Source organism: Lontra canadensis, unplaced genomic scaffold (assembly GCF_010015895.1).
Source record: "Lontra canadensis isolate GAN:19392208 unplaced genomic scaffold, GSC_riverotter_1.0 scaffold8, whole genome shotgun sequence".
In the NCBI taxonomy this organism is placed as follows: domain Eukaryota; kingdom Metazoa; phylum Chordata; class Mammalia; order Carnivora; family Mustelidae; genus Lontra; species Lontra canadensis.
This window is the reverse complement of record NW_022631002.1, coordinates 34,050,919-34,067,382: the sequence shown is the minus strand read 5'-3', so window position 1 is coordinate 34,067,382 and position 16,464 is coordinate 34,050,919. Positions and strand designations below refer to the sequence as shown.

The window sequence follows — 16,464 nt, the reverse complement described above, 5'->3', positions numbered from 1 at the left end:
ACAGTCATACATTACTTCATAGAATCATTACAACAAATCATTGGAATGGACAGAAGGGTGGAATAATGACACCATTTCATAGGCAAGAACATAGTGGCACAGAGAAGTTAAAGTCCTTGGCCAAAATCTTAGAGTTGATAAGTGGTGGAGCAATGATTCAAACCCACTGCTTGCTGACTCCAAGGTCCCCATCATTTTCTTAAGCTCTACACCACATTGTCTCTCCACAAAACAATTATAACTCAGCCAAAACAGTGGGTAGTTAGCGCTTTCCTGCCTGGGGCTAGTTATGGTAGCCTATTCCCTCACCTTTCAACCTTCACCTCTCCCCTCAGAGGGCTCAAGGTGCGTCTTCGGTCCAGAGATTCTAGAAGAGAGCCAATGCTGTGTCACCTCACTATAGAGATGCCACTTGGCCTTCTGATATTCAGAGGACTGGACATAGGGCCTTTTCCACGTAGAAAAGGCAACATTTTATGATATTGTGACTAGTATAATATTAATAATATCACATCATATCATGTTAGAGTTAAGCATGTGAGCTTGAAAGTCAAGCTACATGTGTTTCTATCCTGCAGTTCATACATGACCTAATTCTCTCTCCCCATCTGTATAACAGCCCTTTGGATTGTGAGCTTGCAACTGCTTCCATCAGTATGTCTAGTCTGTTTCTCCACTCCTAGAATCTGAGCTGACTTGTGCTTCAATTTGGTCAATAGAATGCTATGAAAGAAATGGTGTGCCAGTTCTGAACTTGAATCTCAAGAAACCCTATATGCTTCAACTCATCCTTTTGGCAGTCTGCTCTCCTACTAAGTGATCAAGCCCAGGATACCCTGATGGGGATTGATAGCCCATATGGCCCACTTGTTCCCATTGCCCCAGTCAGCCGCCACCTTGCCGACCAGAAGATTTATAAGTAAGCCTACTCAAGACCAGATGAATCACCCACGTAAGCCCAGCCCAAGTTGCTGGCCCAACCATAAAGTTGTATGCTAACTAAATGGCAATTGTTTTAGCCTTTTAAGTGTTAAAGGTTAGAAAGTTTGTGTGTTACAGAAAAAAAGCTACCTGGTGAACTTTCAGCAAGTTACTTAACTTCTCTGTACCTCATTTGCCCGCCCATCAGATAAAGATAATAATACCTCCATGGCGGCTGGGAAGAGCGAATGAGACCATGTTTGTAAAGTACTTGGACAGATCCTGGCACAATGAAAGCTCTCCTTAAACACTAGCTATTGTTCTCTCAGCAAAGGATAACAGGAGTGGCTAATGGATGGATGGATGGATGGATGGATGGAAGACACAAAGACAAGAGAATACAGAGCAGCAGCATGGGGAGCAGGGTCAGCACCTACTCTCCTGATAGGCTAGAAACTAATTCTGGAGGTTCTCCCCCGGCCCTCCATCCAATCCTCCTCCTGGCTTACCTTGCATAGGGTCTCACCGGAATCATGGTTTTTAGGCTGGGGTCATATCTTTCTATAAAGGTTCTCCGCTGGCCTCGCCGATCCAGATCTGAGATAAGGTAGGGGCCTTCACCTACCATCCTGATGGCAGCCTGGAGCCCTGGCCTATTGGCCTAGGGACACTTTCACTATGTAGCAGAAAAATGAGGAAGGTCACTGAGAAATGAGGACACTCTGGAATGGGTTCAGGCATTCCACCCATACTCTACCCAGATCAACTTCCTTGCTCCAACCCCTTAGACAGTTTCACCAATTAGCTTTCTATATTTATGGGTCAGGTAGGGGTGGAAGGTGAGGTGTGGCCAGAATCCCTGCCACATCCTTCAGTTCCACTTTGAGGTGTCCTTATTAGCCAGGACATTCTGTGCCTCTTCTTTTCCATTTTGGGTTGACTGGGACAAAAAAGCCTATCATAGATTGTCTGTTGGGAGCTAGTCTGTGACCAGCCCTGAATCCCAGACCAACAAAAGAGCTCCAGGAAGGTATGTTTGCTGTCACGCAAATTTGCTTCACACAGAGTGAAGTTTGTCACACACACCTCTTTTTCTTCCTGCTTCTTGTGCGTCCACATTGCCTTATACCCAAGGGCTAGAGACCTCAAATGAGACTACCTCTCAGGACTGGGCACATCTGGACAAGCCCACATTCCCCCCTCCACTTCTCGGACCACTGCCCCTAAGGAAAGCCAACAATCTATGTGGAGATAACACTTTTTGGAGTGCCTGTCCAGTCCATAAACCAACCACCCCGTTCACCAATCACCTAAACCTAATGAATAGAGAATAATCCTTGAAGGTTTGCCTATTCTTGGTTTCAGTCCTTTCCTGAATGAAACCCCAGCTCTAGTCTTCCCCTAGGGTTCCATAACATCTTCCTCCCTATATGCTAGAGATGAATTCTCCCTTTTACCCAAATTATCTTAAGTTGTTTTTTGTCATTTACCACCAGAGGCCTCACCACTAATATATGTATATGTGTATGTATATATATACATACACATACACATATGTGTGTGTGTGTACACACACATACATGGAGATGCCATTCCCATTAATTTTCTCAGGAAGTTTTCATGGCTAGAAACATCAAATAAACCAATTCCCATCAAGGTTTTAATGACTGACAATCAAATGACAGAGTTGGAAATGTTCTCAGATTCAATCTTTTACAAACTCTTCATTACACAGAAGAGGAAACGAAGACCAAAAGAAGGGAAAGGACTTACTCAAGAATATATGTGGTAGTGACACTAGCATCATGGCTGAATAAGACAACTTTTGTTTGTGTCTCTCCTACTCTCCACAACAATTTGGCATCTATTCACCAATAAAAGTGTCCTTCTGGGAGCTGTGGGATCCAGCACCATATGCCAAGAAACCGAGGAGTCTTGCCCACCCATGTATCAGGTAATGGACATAGAGACCTTGTTCCTGGCTCTGGGCCTTGAAGTGGTCCATGAACTAGCTCCAGACCTCCTTGGCCATAGTCTAGGAGTCCCTGAAAAATACTGCCTTAGACAATCACTAAGGACAAGAGAGCTTTTGGGGAAGTCCAGATTCCCAGTGGAAAATTTCCAGCACACCATTCAAACAAAAAAATATATAAGTCTGGATGTATTGGAGAGGGAAAAGGGAATATTTTGACTTTATCCACACTACAACTCCCCCAAGGCAGCATAGCTTAGGGCCAAAAGAGATTTTCTCAGCCCATGATTTCTCTTAGAGGGGAAAGTGAAAACTGGCTTCCAGAGCTGGCATCCAGCTGTACAGGGGGCTGATAAAGAAGCCTATTTCTCTTTCACCATATATACAGGACTAAATTCTGAACTGCATCAGTCTGGCAGTAAGAGGCTTCAAGAGAGGCACATAGGACTCTTGGAGGGCATTAAAGGAACATGAATCCTACTAACTGCATCACAGATTACATCAAGAAACCTGCTTTTGAATCGTTGAGAATACCTCAATCACACGTGCTTCCAACTGGTTCACAGGCACCCCTAGCATTCCACATGCCTCATCTACACATATACCCATCCTGTGGCCAGCTCTCTGTGCATGTTGCCAGTGGCAGCAGTGAGAGGAAGCTTTGATGGATAGCTAGTGAGCATCATGGAAAACCACACCACACCAAATCTACGGGTTAGGGACAGACCACAAACTTGAGATTTAGCACCAGTTTTGGGAAAACAAAAGGGAGGCTGTCAGCATCCAGGCGGGCACTTTGCAGGATTGATAGAAAGCATATAGGCTTAAGAGGAGCAAGGAAGATCTAGAAATATGGGGCAAGCATATCCATAGAAGGTCTGAGAAAGCCCTAGACTCCCAGCAAAGATCATGGAAGGTCTTTCTCTCCCAGAGGCTGTTAGTAAAGATTGGAGGAGGTAAATGATGTTTCAAGTGTGAAGACAGCAATGCAAAACTTTAAGGAGCATGAAAAATTAAAGAAACATGACACCACCAAAGGACAATAATAATATTCTCAAAAATATGGAGATTGCAAGTAACCTGGTAAAAAAGTGAAAACATCTATTTTAAGGAAACTCAAGGAATTACAAGAAATTCAGAAAGACATTTCAGATAAATCAGGAAAACAATACACAACCAAAATGAGAAGTTCAACAAAGAGACAGAAATTATTAAAAGAACCAAACAGAAATTCTGGAAGTGAAAAATACAATGAATAAAATGAAAAGTGTAATAGGATTAACAACAGAAAGAATCTATGAGTTAGACGACAAGAAATTTGAGATTATCCAGTCAGAGGAGAACAAAGAAAGAATTAAAAAAGAGTGATGAAAACCTATGCAATCTATAGAATACCACCAAAAGAAACAATCTGTTAATTGTTGGAGTTTCAGAAAAAAGAGGAAGTATGGGACAGAAGACTTATTTAAAGAAATAATGGAAGGGCACCAGGGTGGCTCAGTCAGCTATGTATATGACTTTGGCTCAGGTCATGATCTCAAGGTCCTGGGATAGAGCCCTGAGTTGGGCTCCCTGCTCAGCCAGAAGTCTGCTTCTCCCTCTCCCTCTGACCCTCCCCCTTGTTCATGATCTCTTTCTCTCAAATGAATAAATAAAAAATCTTAAAAGAAAAGAAAAGAAAAGAAAAGAAAAGAAAAGAAATGAAATGAAATACTGGCTGTGACAAACCACTGAATTCAATTCCCAAAACCAATAATACACTATATGTTAGCTAACTAGAAATTAAATAAAAATTTAGAAGGGGGAAAAAAAGAAATAATGGCTACAAACTTCCTAAATCTAAGTAAAGATTTGAATGCCCAAGTTCATGAACCATATAGATCACCAAAGAAACTCAAAGAGATTCTTTCTAACACACATTAAAATAAAACTGTCAAAAATCAAACAGAGAGTATCTTAAAAGCAGTAAGAGAAAAGAAGCTTGTAATTTACAAGGGAACTCCAATAGGGGTATTAGTGATTTCTCAGCAGAAACCATACAGGCCAAGAGAGTGGGATGATCTATTCAAAGTGCCAAGAAAACAAAAACAAAAACAAAAAACTACCAACCAAGAATGCCCTAACTGGCAAAGGTATTATTCAGAAATGAAAGTGAGATACTTTCCCAGGCAAAAAAGATGAGGGAGTTTATCACCACTACACCTGCCTTAACAAGAAATGCTAGAAGAAATTCTTCAAGCTGAAATTAAAGGATACTAATTAGTGACATGAAAATTTGTAACATACTGACTAATGTAAGTATGTAGTCAAATTCAGAATACTCTAATACTGTAATATGGTAATGTGTTAACAATTCTAATAGGAAGACTAAGAGGTAATAATTTTTAATAAATACATGATATAAAAAGGGACAAATTGTGACATCAATAACATAAAATAGAGGAGTAAAATGGTAGAGTTTTTGTATGTGATCAAAATTAAGTTCTTATCAACATAAAATATATAAAAAAATAAAGAACCTAACTTTACACTTCAATGAACCAAAAAAAGGAAGAATAAACTAAGCCCAAAGTTAACAGAAAGAAATAATAAAAATCAGGAAAGAAATAAATAAACTAGAGGTCAGAAAAAAACAATACAAAAGATTAATGATACTAAAAATTGGTTTTTTGAAAGGATAAGCAAAATTAACAAACCTTTAGCTAGACTATAGGAAAAAAGAGAAGACTTGTAAATAAAATGAGGAAAAATAGATACTACCACTGATACTACAGATATACAAATGATCATAAGAGACTACCAGAACAACCATACATTGACAGATTGGATAACTTACAAATAATTGATAAATTCCTAGAAAAATACAGCTCATCAAGGCTGAATAATGAAGAAAAAGAAAATCTGAACAGAACACATGACCCAAACTATCCCCCAAAAAGAAAATCCAAGACCAGATGGTTTCACTAATGAATTCTACCAAACATTTAAAGAAGAATTAATGTCAAATCTTCTCAACTTCCTCCAGAAAATTGAAGAGGAGATATTACTCAAAACTTCTAAGACAAAAATTACTCTAATACTAACACCAGATAAGGACATTACAAGAAAAGAAAGCTATAGGTCAATACCCTGATGAATATAGATGCAAATATTCTCAAAAAAATATTAGCAAACTGAATTCAACAACACATTAAAAAAATCACACATCAAAATAAATAAATAAATAATAAAATAAAATATCATACACCATGATCAAGTGGAGTTTATCCCTGGGAAGAAAGGATGGCTGAACACATGCAAATCAATAAATATCATACATCACATTAATAGAATGAAAGATATGTCTGTCATATGATCATCTCAATAGATACAAAAAAAAATTCATCTAATACATTAAGATACATTGCAATAGATGCAGAAAAATTACTTGATAAAATACAACATCTGAACAGAATGTTCAAAGCAGGAATAGAAAGAATATACCTCCACATAACAAAGGACATATATAACAAGCCTGCACTTAACGTCTTACTAAATGGCAAAAGTTTGAAAATTTTTCTTCTAAGATCAGGAAGAAGACAATGATGCTCACTCTTATCACTTTTATTTAACAGAGTACTGGAAGTCCTAGACATAGCAATTAGGTAAGAAAAGGAAATAAAGTGTATCCAAATTAGAAAGATGTAAAACTGTCTTTGTTTGCAGATGATATTATCTTATATATAGAAAATCCAAAAAACTACCAAAAAAAAAAAAAAACCTGTTAAAACTAATCAACAAATTCAGTAAAGCTGCAGGATATGACATCAACATACAAAAGTCAGTTGTATTTCTATACACTAAAACAAAACACATGAAAAGAAATAAAGAAAACAATCTCGTTTACAACAGCATCAAAAACAATAAAACACTCATGGCTAAACTTAACAAAGGAGATGAAAGATCTGTACACTTTGAGGAAAGAAACTGAAGACACAAATAGGAAGCTATCTTGTGTTCATGGATCAGAAAAATTAATATTCTTAAAATGTCCATACCATACCAGTTATCTATATATTTGACACAGTCCCCATAAAAATTCTAATGATATTTTTCACAGAAATAGAAAAAACAATTCTAAAATTTGTATGAAATCACAAAAGATCCTGAATAGCCAAAGAAGAAAGAAGAACAGAGCTGGAGGCATGACACTTCCTGGTTTCAAACTATACTACAAAGCTATGGTAATCAATGGTGCTGGCATAAAAATAGACACATAAAACAATAGAACAAAATTGAAAGCCCACAAATAAACATATATGTATACATATATAAATGCATATATAGTCAACTAATATTTGAAAAGGGATCTGAGTATACTCTACAGGAAAAGATATTCTCTTTAATAAATGGTATAAGGAGAACTGGATAATCACACACAGATGAATAAAATTGGACTCTTATCTTAACACTACTCACAAAAATTAACTTGAAATGGATTAAAGAAATAAACATAAGAAGTAAAACCATAAACTCCTAGAAGTAACCAGAGGGAAAATCTCCTTGTCTTGGCAATAATCCCTTGATATGACCTCAGAAGCACTAGCAAAATAAAAAACAAAAATAATTAAACAGAACTACATCGAGCTAAGTCTTCTGCACAGCAAGAGAAAAAAATCAACAAGATGAAAAGACAACCTACAGAATGGGAAAAAAAATTTGCAAATCCTGTCTCATAAAGAGTAAATATCCAAAGTATATAAAGAACTCCTACAACTCAAAAGCAAAATAAAACAAAAAATCTGATTAAAAAATGAGCAGAGGAACTGAATGGACATTTTTCCAAAGAAAACATATGAATGACAGACAAGTACATGAAAAGGTGCTCAACATCACTAATCATCAGCGCAATGCAAGTCAAAACCACAAGGAGATATCCCTGAATACCTGTTAGAATGGCTATCAATAAAAAGACAAGAGATAACAAAGTGTTGACAAAGACATAGAGAGTAGGGAATTCTTGTGCACTGTTGGTGAGAATGTAAATCAGCATAGCCACTACAGAAAACAGATGTAAACTCCTCAAAAAGTTTACAATAAAACTGCCATAGGATTCAGCAATCCCAATTCTGGGTATATATCCAAAGGAAATGAAATCAGGATCCTGAAAAGATACCTGCACCTTCACACCCATTGCAGCATCATTCACAATAGTCAAGATATGGAAACAATTTATGGATGGATTAAAAAGAATGGGTTAAAAAGATGTGGTGTACATATACAATGGAATATTATTCAGCCCTGAGAAAGAATGACATTCTGCCATTTGGAACAACAAAGATGGACCTGGAGGAAATTATGCTGAGAGAAGAAGTCAGACAGAGTAAGACAAATACTGTAGGATACCCACTTATATCTAGAATCTATAAAAGCTAAACTCATAGTAACAGGGAGTAAAACAATGGTTGCCAAGGGTTGGATGGTGGAGGAAATAGGGATATTTTGGTGAGGGTTAGGTAAAAATTTCTAGTTATGAGTAAATTCTGGGCATCACATGTACAACATGGTGATTATAATTAACAACACTGTATTACATACTTGAAAGTTGCTAAGAGAGTGGATCTTAAACATTTCACTTCAAAAGAGAATGATAATTATGTGAGATGATGGAGGTTTTAACTAATGTTATTGTGGTAGTCATTTCACAATAAAGTCTATCAAATCTGCAGGTCATACACATTTATATGTATAATATGATAAGTTGTATTATATGACAATTATATCTCAATAAAGCTGGGGGGGGAAGCAGAGTCTACATAAAATGAGTGGTACTATCTCATCTGGGACAGGCTAGATATAGAGAAACTGACATGTCCACTTTTTTCCAATTACTCCAGAAAACCCCTTGCATATATTATATTACAAGAAGCACCTCTCTAGAATAATATATTCTTTATTACAATAGAATTTAAAAATTAAAATGGCTTCACTTCAAAAAGACAAATCCCCCAAAATAGAAACAAGCATTACAAACAACTGGAGGGGAACAAATGTTTTGTAGGCAATAACTCTGCTCAAAATCTCTTCTGTCATTCAATTAATGAATATTAAAGACATGAATACCATGGATCCATCTCTAGATTTCTAATTCAAATAGGAACTTCCTAAACTTCTTGTCAACCTGTGCTGTACTCCAAAGCCCACCCTCCATTTCCACTACCTAATACTGCACTCCAGCAACGTCACATGTCTGAACAAATTGCCAATTATTTCCACCTCTTGGTCACCACTGTTACAACCTGGAAAAATGTAACATCATTCCCTTCACTTGATCACTTCCTGTTCAGCCTCAATTCAGGCTCAATTCAGACATTTCTCCTCTGGGAAAACTTCCCTACTTACTTATCTATTTTCCTAAACAGACTGAAAAATAAGCACAAAATAACATACATGAAAATGTAAATCGCAGCACAGTATTAGCCCTGCAGCTGGGGGTGGGAGGGCAGGGAGGAACACAGAAAGAAAACAAAGACTTAAAACTAAGAATTCAATCAAAGAAATAAAATGGGGGGGTGCCTGGGTGGCTCAGTGGATTAAAGCCTCTGCCTTTGGTTCAGGTCATGATCTCAGGGTCCTGGGATCGAGCCCCACATCAGGCTCTCTGCTCAGCAGGAAACCTGCTTCCCTCTCTCTCTCTCTGCCTGCCTCTCTGCCTACTTGTGATCTCTCTCTCCCTGTCAAATAAATAAAATCTTAAAAAAAAAAAAGAAATAAAATGGGGCATAAAATAATGGATTAACCCCAAATAGTTTTATTGACATATGACATCTCAATGCCAGCCCTTGGTAGGCAAGGAGGAACTGAAACATAAAAAACAGAGGGATAAGTGGAAGACAAATACCAAGCTGATAGACTTAAACCCAACCACATCAATAATTACATTTAATATAAATGGAGTAAACACTTCAGCTAAAAACTAGAGATTGTCAGACTGGGTGTAAAAGCAAGATGCAATGATATGGTACCCACAAGAAATGGATTTTAAGTATAAAGACACAAATAGATTGCAACTAACAGGATGAAAAAAGAACTACCATGTTAACAGCATCAGAATCATCAACTCTGTGAGCAAAGAGTTTATCAACTAGAATATGGTACTTCTAAGAGTATAGTATAGTATGAAAAAGGCAGAAAAGAATAACTTTACAGTAGAGAAACCTGGCAAATACTTTTTCACACTAGGTGATTAAGGTTAACATCAAAAGGAACAAGTCACGGGTGTTTGTTTTTTTTTAAATTTTAGTAACAAGTCATATTAATCAAAAGACATAAATTTTTAAAAGATCAAGAACAAACTGGGTTTCAGGGTGGGTGGGGGAGTGAGTCTGGTGGTGGGTATTGTGGAGGGCACGGATTACATGGAGCACTGGGTGTGGTGCATAAACAATGAATTTTGGAACACTGAAAAAAAATAAAATTTAAAACAAACAAATAAAAAGATCAAATTTTTTAAAATATTGTTAAAGACTAAAAATGAAGTAACATGCTGGCATAAATGTGATTCACTTAACTACAAAAAATTAGTATGCAAAAGTTACAAAGAATGCTCTATATATCAATAACAAACGGACAATAAATTAGAGAAATGGGCAAAAGATAACAACAGGCAGTTCACAGATGAGCCAAATAAACAACACAAAAATGCTCTATCTCTTGAGTATCAGGGAAGTGAGCATTAAAGCCACAATCACAGTAAGAACTATTTCTCATTCTTCATATAGGTAATACTTAAGTCTGAAAATTTTAAGTCTTGGCATGTGTGTGGATCACAGCAGTTCTTAAACCCTGTTAATAGGAATATATATTGTTTAACTAATTTATAAAGCAATTTGGCATTACCTGATCATGTTCAAGATTATTTTACTAACATAGCCAGCATACATAAGCCTCCTTATGTATTTAAATGCTCAGAACCAATTCTGTCTATTCAAGGAGTCCTATACAGAGTAGCCACAAACCTTGTGAGCTTCCTCTCACTGTCGTCACAAATTCTCCCCTACCTCTGTTAACCCCTTTTCAATCATGCTCACTAATATCAACACTGAATTTCAATCTAGAAAAGCAATCCATGGAACTAGAGGGTATTATGCTAAGTAAAATAAGTCAGTCAGAGAAAGACAAATACCATATGATTTCACACATATGTGGAATTTAAGAAACCAAACAGATGAACATGGGGGAAGGGAAGGAAAAAAGAAGTAAGATAAAAACAGAGAGGGATGCAAACTATCAGAGACTCAAGTATAGGGAACAAACTGAGTGTTGCTGGAGGGGAGGTTGCTGGAAGGTAATTGGACGGTGGACATTAAGGAGGGCATTTGATGTAATAGCACTGAGTATTGTACGCAACTGATGAATCACTAAATTCTACCTCTGAAACTAATAATATAGTACATGTTAACTAAATTGTACACTGTATAATACACATATGTATGTATAAATTGTACAATATAGAAAAGAGGAAAAAAGGAATGACTCGACAGTGGACAAACCTGACAAATACTACCTCAACAGGTGATCAGGGTCAACATCAACAGTGAAAAACCATGGTGACAGCATGTGTCCCTCATATGACGGGATGGGGAGGGCACTTTACTTCTGTGGTCCTCCTCCTCAAAACCCATAATTCCAGTCTAATCATAGGAAAAAATAATAGACAAGTCCCTTGAGGGACAGTCTACAAAATACCTGAGCAGTACTGCTTAAAACTTTCAAGGTCATCAAAAAACAAGGAAAATCTGAGAAATTGTTGCAACCAAAAAGAGCCTAAGGAAATATAATGACTATATCCTGGATGAGATCCTAGAACAAAAAAGGGACATTAGATAAAAACTAAGGAAAGCTAAATGAAGAATGGATATTAATCAATAATGATGTACCAATATGTGTTCATTAATCTTAACACATATGTAAGATGTTAATAGTAATGTAAGATGCAGTAATCCTCTGTACTCCTTTCACAACTTTTCTGTAACAAAAAGCTATCCTTAAAAAATAGTTTACTTTTTAAAAATGTGTAAGAAAGGGGCACCTGGGTGGCTCAGTGGGTTAAAGCCTCTGCCTTTGGCTCAGGTCATGATCCCAGGGTCCTGGGATCGAGCCCCACATACGTCTCTCTGCTCAGCGGAAAGCCTGCTTCCCCCTCTCTCTCTCTCTGCCTGCTTCTCTGCCTACTTGTGATCCCTCTTTCTGTCAAAAAAATAAATAAAATCTTTTAAAAAAAATGTGTAAGAAAATATACACCAATTTCAAGATGGTGGTTACCTCCAGGAGGCAAAGGAATGAGATCTGGAAGTTATGCAGGGATTGCCCTTGACATTGTAACATTTAACCATATATTTAAGAATGGAAAATCTGAAACCAGGCTGTGGGGTTAGGGAGAACCTCTTATGGGAAGTGACACTAGAGTTGATTGGCTGCAAAAGAGAAGAGAGTTGAGAAAGAGAGTTTGAGAGAAAGCCCAGGTGAGGCATTCAGCTGAGACTGGGTGGGGTGCCTGCCCAGTGAGGCTCTTAAGGTCACCATATGGGCAAGACTAAACCCTAGGCAGAAGTTCCCCAACCCTACCTCAAGAGCCTTCCCACAAGATTTCCATTTAGCTGTTTATCAGAAAGCCCTTCACAGCTTCCTCTACCCAAAGCATCATGCGCAGCCCTGGGACCTCTCGGCTTTTCCAGATTTGCTGGAAGACAATAAAGAGGGACGCTTAGGGATGCTTAGACTGAGAAAAGTAAAGAAACTGGCTTCTCATCCTTGGACAGGTTCTTGGCTTCTTATATAAATGCAATCCAGCTCTGGCCAGAGAGACAGGAGGAGGGAAATCTGGACATGGTCACAGCCTTGCATACAGTCTTTATATTACATTCTTACCCTCCCTGCTAGTGTCACAACATGGCATGAACAGCTAAGCTGTGGTCCCTGACCAGCTCCCTGTGGCTTCCCACTGCCTCTGGGCCACTTCCCCTGCCTGCAGTGCCCTTAGGGCTGCACAGAACTTAGTCTGAGCAAACTGGAGGTAAAAGGCAGAGTAGCTGATAAAGAAGAAAGGTCACTCCAAGTTCTGAAACCCAACTGAAATTATTTGCGGGGTTGGGGGGGAGAGAATCACAGAATCCAAGAATTAAAAGAACTCAAGAGGACATCATCCACAGAAAACTCAGTGTTTCCAGTGGGAATTTCCTTTTAGCCAACCAAATCATGATTCAGCAAGCTGTGGCAACAGACCTCGGTCACCCCTCATGACTGCCTGCATGGGTATTTCAGCAAACAAATGGATAGCCTGACTCTAGTCATGAGGAAATATCAGACAAACCCAAAGGAACATTCCACAAAACCACTGGCCTGTGCTCTTTAAAATTGTTTGCATTATGAAAGACAATGAAAAGAGGGGAATGGGTTCAGATTAACAGCAACTGAAGATACCTGACAGCTAAAAGCAATATAATCCCACACTGGGTCCTGGACCAGGAAAAAAAAAATTAAAGATTATTTTGGGACAATTAGGGAAGCCTGAATATGGACTGTAGGGTACATAATAGTATTATATCAAAGCAAAATTTTCTGATGTTGATAATTGTACAATTTGACAATTAATAATAATGATAATCATGGCTATATAAGAGAATGTCCTTATTCTTAGGAACTATATACTAAAGTATTTAGAGATAATGGAGTAAAATGTCTGCAATTTACTCTCAGATATGTCAGAAAAATAATAATTATGCACAGAAATAGAATGTCGAAGCAAATGTGCAAAATGTTACTTTGCAATTTCGAGTGAAGGGTAGTTAAAATTTCTTAGCATTATTGTTGTTACTTTTATGTCGTTTAAAATCATTTGAAGGGGTGCCTGAGTGGCTCAGTGGGTTAAAGCCTCTGCCTTCAGCTCAGGTCATGATCCCAGGGTCCTGGGATCGAGCCCCGCATCAGGCTCTATGCTCAGCAGGGAGCCTGCTTCCTCCTCCCTCTCTCTCTGCCTGCCTCTCTGCCTACTTGTGATCTCTGTGTGTCAAATAAAATAAATAAATAAATCTTTAAAAAAATCATTTCAAAATAAAAAGTCGAACCCTTTTTTTTTTTTTTTTTTTTTAAGAAAAAAGCTCTAACGGGGCCCTAAAGGGAATGAATTGTTTTCTTTCTCTGGAACTGAACACGATTTTCCTACAACAGTCAGTCTGCGCTCAGGTGTCATGTAGGCTACATTTATCCCTCCTTACGTGCCCTCAGATGTGCGAGGACAATCACTGTGTCCCTCTGATCACCCCCAGCAACCCATCTGCAATTTCTCACCTGTCCAAACTACATGGCTCCAGTCTCTAGGATCCAGATTTCCTCTTCCTAAGGGTGTGGGTTTCATTATCCATGGAGAACCGTTAGTATGACCTCTATAATTTTTCTCAGTTTCCTAATGGCAAGTAATTCTGGCAGGAAGCTGTCATCAGCCCATCTTAAGGGGTCTGGATTCCAAGATGCCAAACAGGAGACCAGGCCTCCCTGGCCATGTTCAGGTAATCAGAGTGTGTAGGAAATTGGTGCTGGGAGGTAATTTCCTTGAGTGCTCCACGGGGAATGCAGAGTTATGATTACCTAAGACGGCTTGGAAGCATTGCAGCAGGAATGGCACCTTGCTAAATTTGGCAGCCCCGGGGGGAAAATGAGACTTTTTAATTCAGGAAGTCTGCTTTGGCTAACGTCTCTATCCCCGTCTGTCGTGGCATCCTCTGCCAGGAGTGAGGAGCTGCCTGGAGTGGCAAATCTGCTTGCTGGCAGCCAGTGGGTGGGGGCGGGGGGGCTTTGATGGGAGCCGAAAGGAGTGAAGACAGGACCAGGCCAGAGCCCCTGCAGCCATCATGACTCTGTTCCTGGCAGCTTTCTTCCACTCAGAGCATCTGAGTGTTGGGTTGAACTGAGGGTTGGGTTGAATCTGAGGGTTGACAGGGGATTGAAGAAGGTCCCTGGTGCATCCCTCTGCTTTCTGGCAGGGCATTCCCAACCTGACCTCAATAGACCTGACAAGGTAGAAGCAGGAAGGTCTCTGTTTAGAGCAGTGGACACAAACTAGTGGACCATGCACCACATATGACTTACCGGTCCATTTTATTTGGTCTGTACAGTTTTTAAATTTTTTCTGAATTTGAATTAGGACATATCATATTAAAAGAAAAAAGACCTCTGACTTGTGACAAAATATCAAGAGCTCTCCATGCCCACGTGGCTACAATCCCCTCACACTGAGCAGAAGCACCCCTTTTCTGGCAGGGCATACATGATTTAGCTTGCCACAATCCTCACTACACCTTATTGTCTCCCCATCTCTGGGGTTCTGGGGGACTCAGCATTTATCCTCACCTTTGCACTGCTGTTTTCCTTGTAGTAGATTCATTTTTCTCTATCTTTGCTCTCCAAAGAGGGAGGACAAAAGGTATCTCGAGGCCGTTTCGAGAAGAAATATTTTCCACATCTACTTACTTTGCTCAATTAGGTTCCATTTCTGCCTCCCTGACCCAGAAAATTAACAAGTGGCAATTCATATTTGAGAATTGGATCCTTAGTTTTCCTTTGTGCCCATGAGGGAAATCCTTCCTTGGGACTCCCTTCTATCAGTCAAATGCAGATACACCGTTAATGATAAACTCCTTCCCAGGTAAGAGATTAGGGCCCCTGTGGATTTCTTGATAAATCCATTCTTAATTTCAAGCCACCCCAATTACCAATATCCACTGGTCTCCTGTCCTCTCCCCAACTCCCATAGCCCTGGCGACTCCCTCCAGGCCCTGGCTAGCCTCCCGCTCAGAGAAGCAGCTCTGTCTCGCTGTCCCCGACACCCAAGTAGGTAGCCAGACCCGGGCTTTGATTGCTGCTGGAGAGGGAGGCAGGAAGTGGAGAGAGGGCAGAAGGAAGCACAAACGGGTGAAAGGATGCTAAGCCTAGGGTACAGGAACGGGGGCAGAGGTGTTGTCCAAAGCCTCTCTTTCCCAGAGCGTCCCACAAAGTGACTTGTGATAGGTTTCCAAATGAGGTCACCCATTCAGTTACAGAGATATTCTGACAAGATGGAAGGAAGATGAGAATGCCCATCTCAGACCTGTGTGAACCACGTGGGAGTACATTGTGAACTTAAGTTTTTGTTCGTTTGTTTGTTTTATAAATCCTGTGATTAAATAGTGAATAGGACAGGCTGTCTATGTGTGTGTTGAAGACTTTGTTTATTCAGTGTAGGCTTTTGTATGTCACAGATTTTGATGTCCTGGCTTGGCATTTCTACTTTTTCTTGTACCTACCAGTGGGCTCCAAGAATGGAAGTACCCCAAGCCTCCCTTCTGCTCTGGGAGGCCACAGGTCCCTGCTGACTCCCAGGTGGGCAGCCACATTTGATGTGGTGTCACCCACCACAGCCTGGCCTGGGGAAGACAGACAAGGGCACTGGGGGCTGATTGCTACAGAGAGAAGCTCTACCTGGGCAGGAAATGCTAGCGTCCTGGTCCTGAGGAAGAGAAGATGAGGAGGAAGGGTCCAAAGTCATGGGGCTCGGT

The 16,464-nt window shown here is 39.4% G+C and overlaps 1 protein-coding gene across 9 annotated transcripts in view; it reads right to left on the bottom strand.

Annotated features, from left to right (window-relative positions):
- ABCC12 (ATP binding cassette subfamily C member 12) overlaps nucleotides 1-16,464 on the bottom strand; it is a 77,937-nt gene extending 61,473 nt beyond the window's left edge. For 7 of the 9 annotated variants that reach the window (XM_032854553.1, XM_032854556.1, XM_032854557.1 and 4 more), the window contains exons 1-2: nucleotides 16,388-16,464; nucleotides 1,431-1,597 (exon numbers count right to left, since the gene is read on the bottom strand). In XM_032854553.1, coding sequence (XP_032710444.1) covers nucleotides 1,431-1,549 — 119 coding nt within the window. In that variant the 5' untranslated portion in view covers nucleotides 1,550-1,597; nucleotides 16,388-16,464. Of the gene's footprint in view, nucleotides 1-309; nucleotides 368-1,430; nucleotides 1,598-14,518; nucleotides 14,556-16,387 lie in introns of those variants that run through there. The other 2 variants (XM_032854554.1, XM_032854555.1) reach the window with 2 other exon arrangements.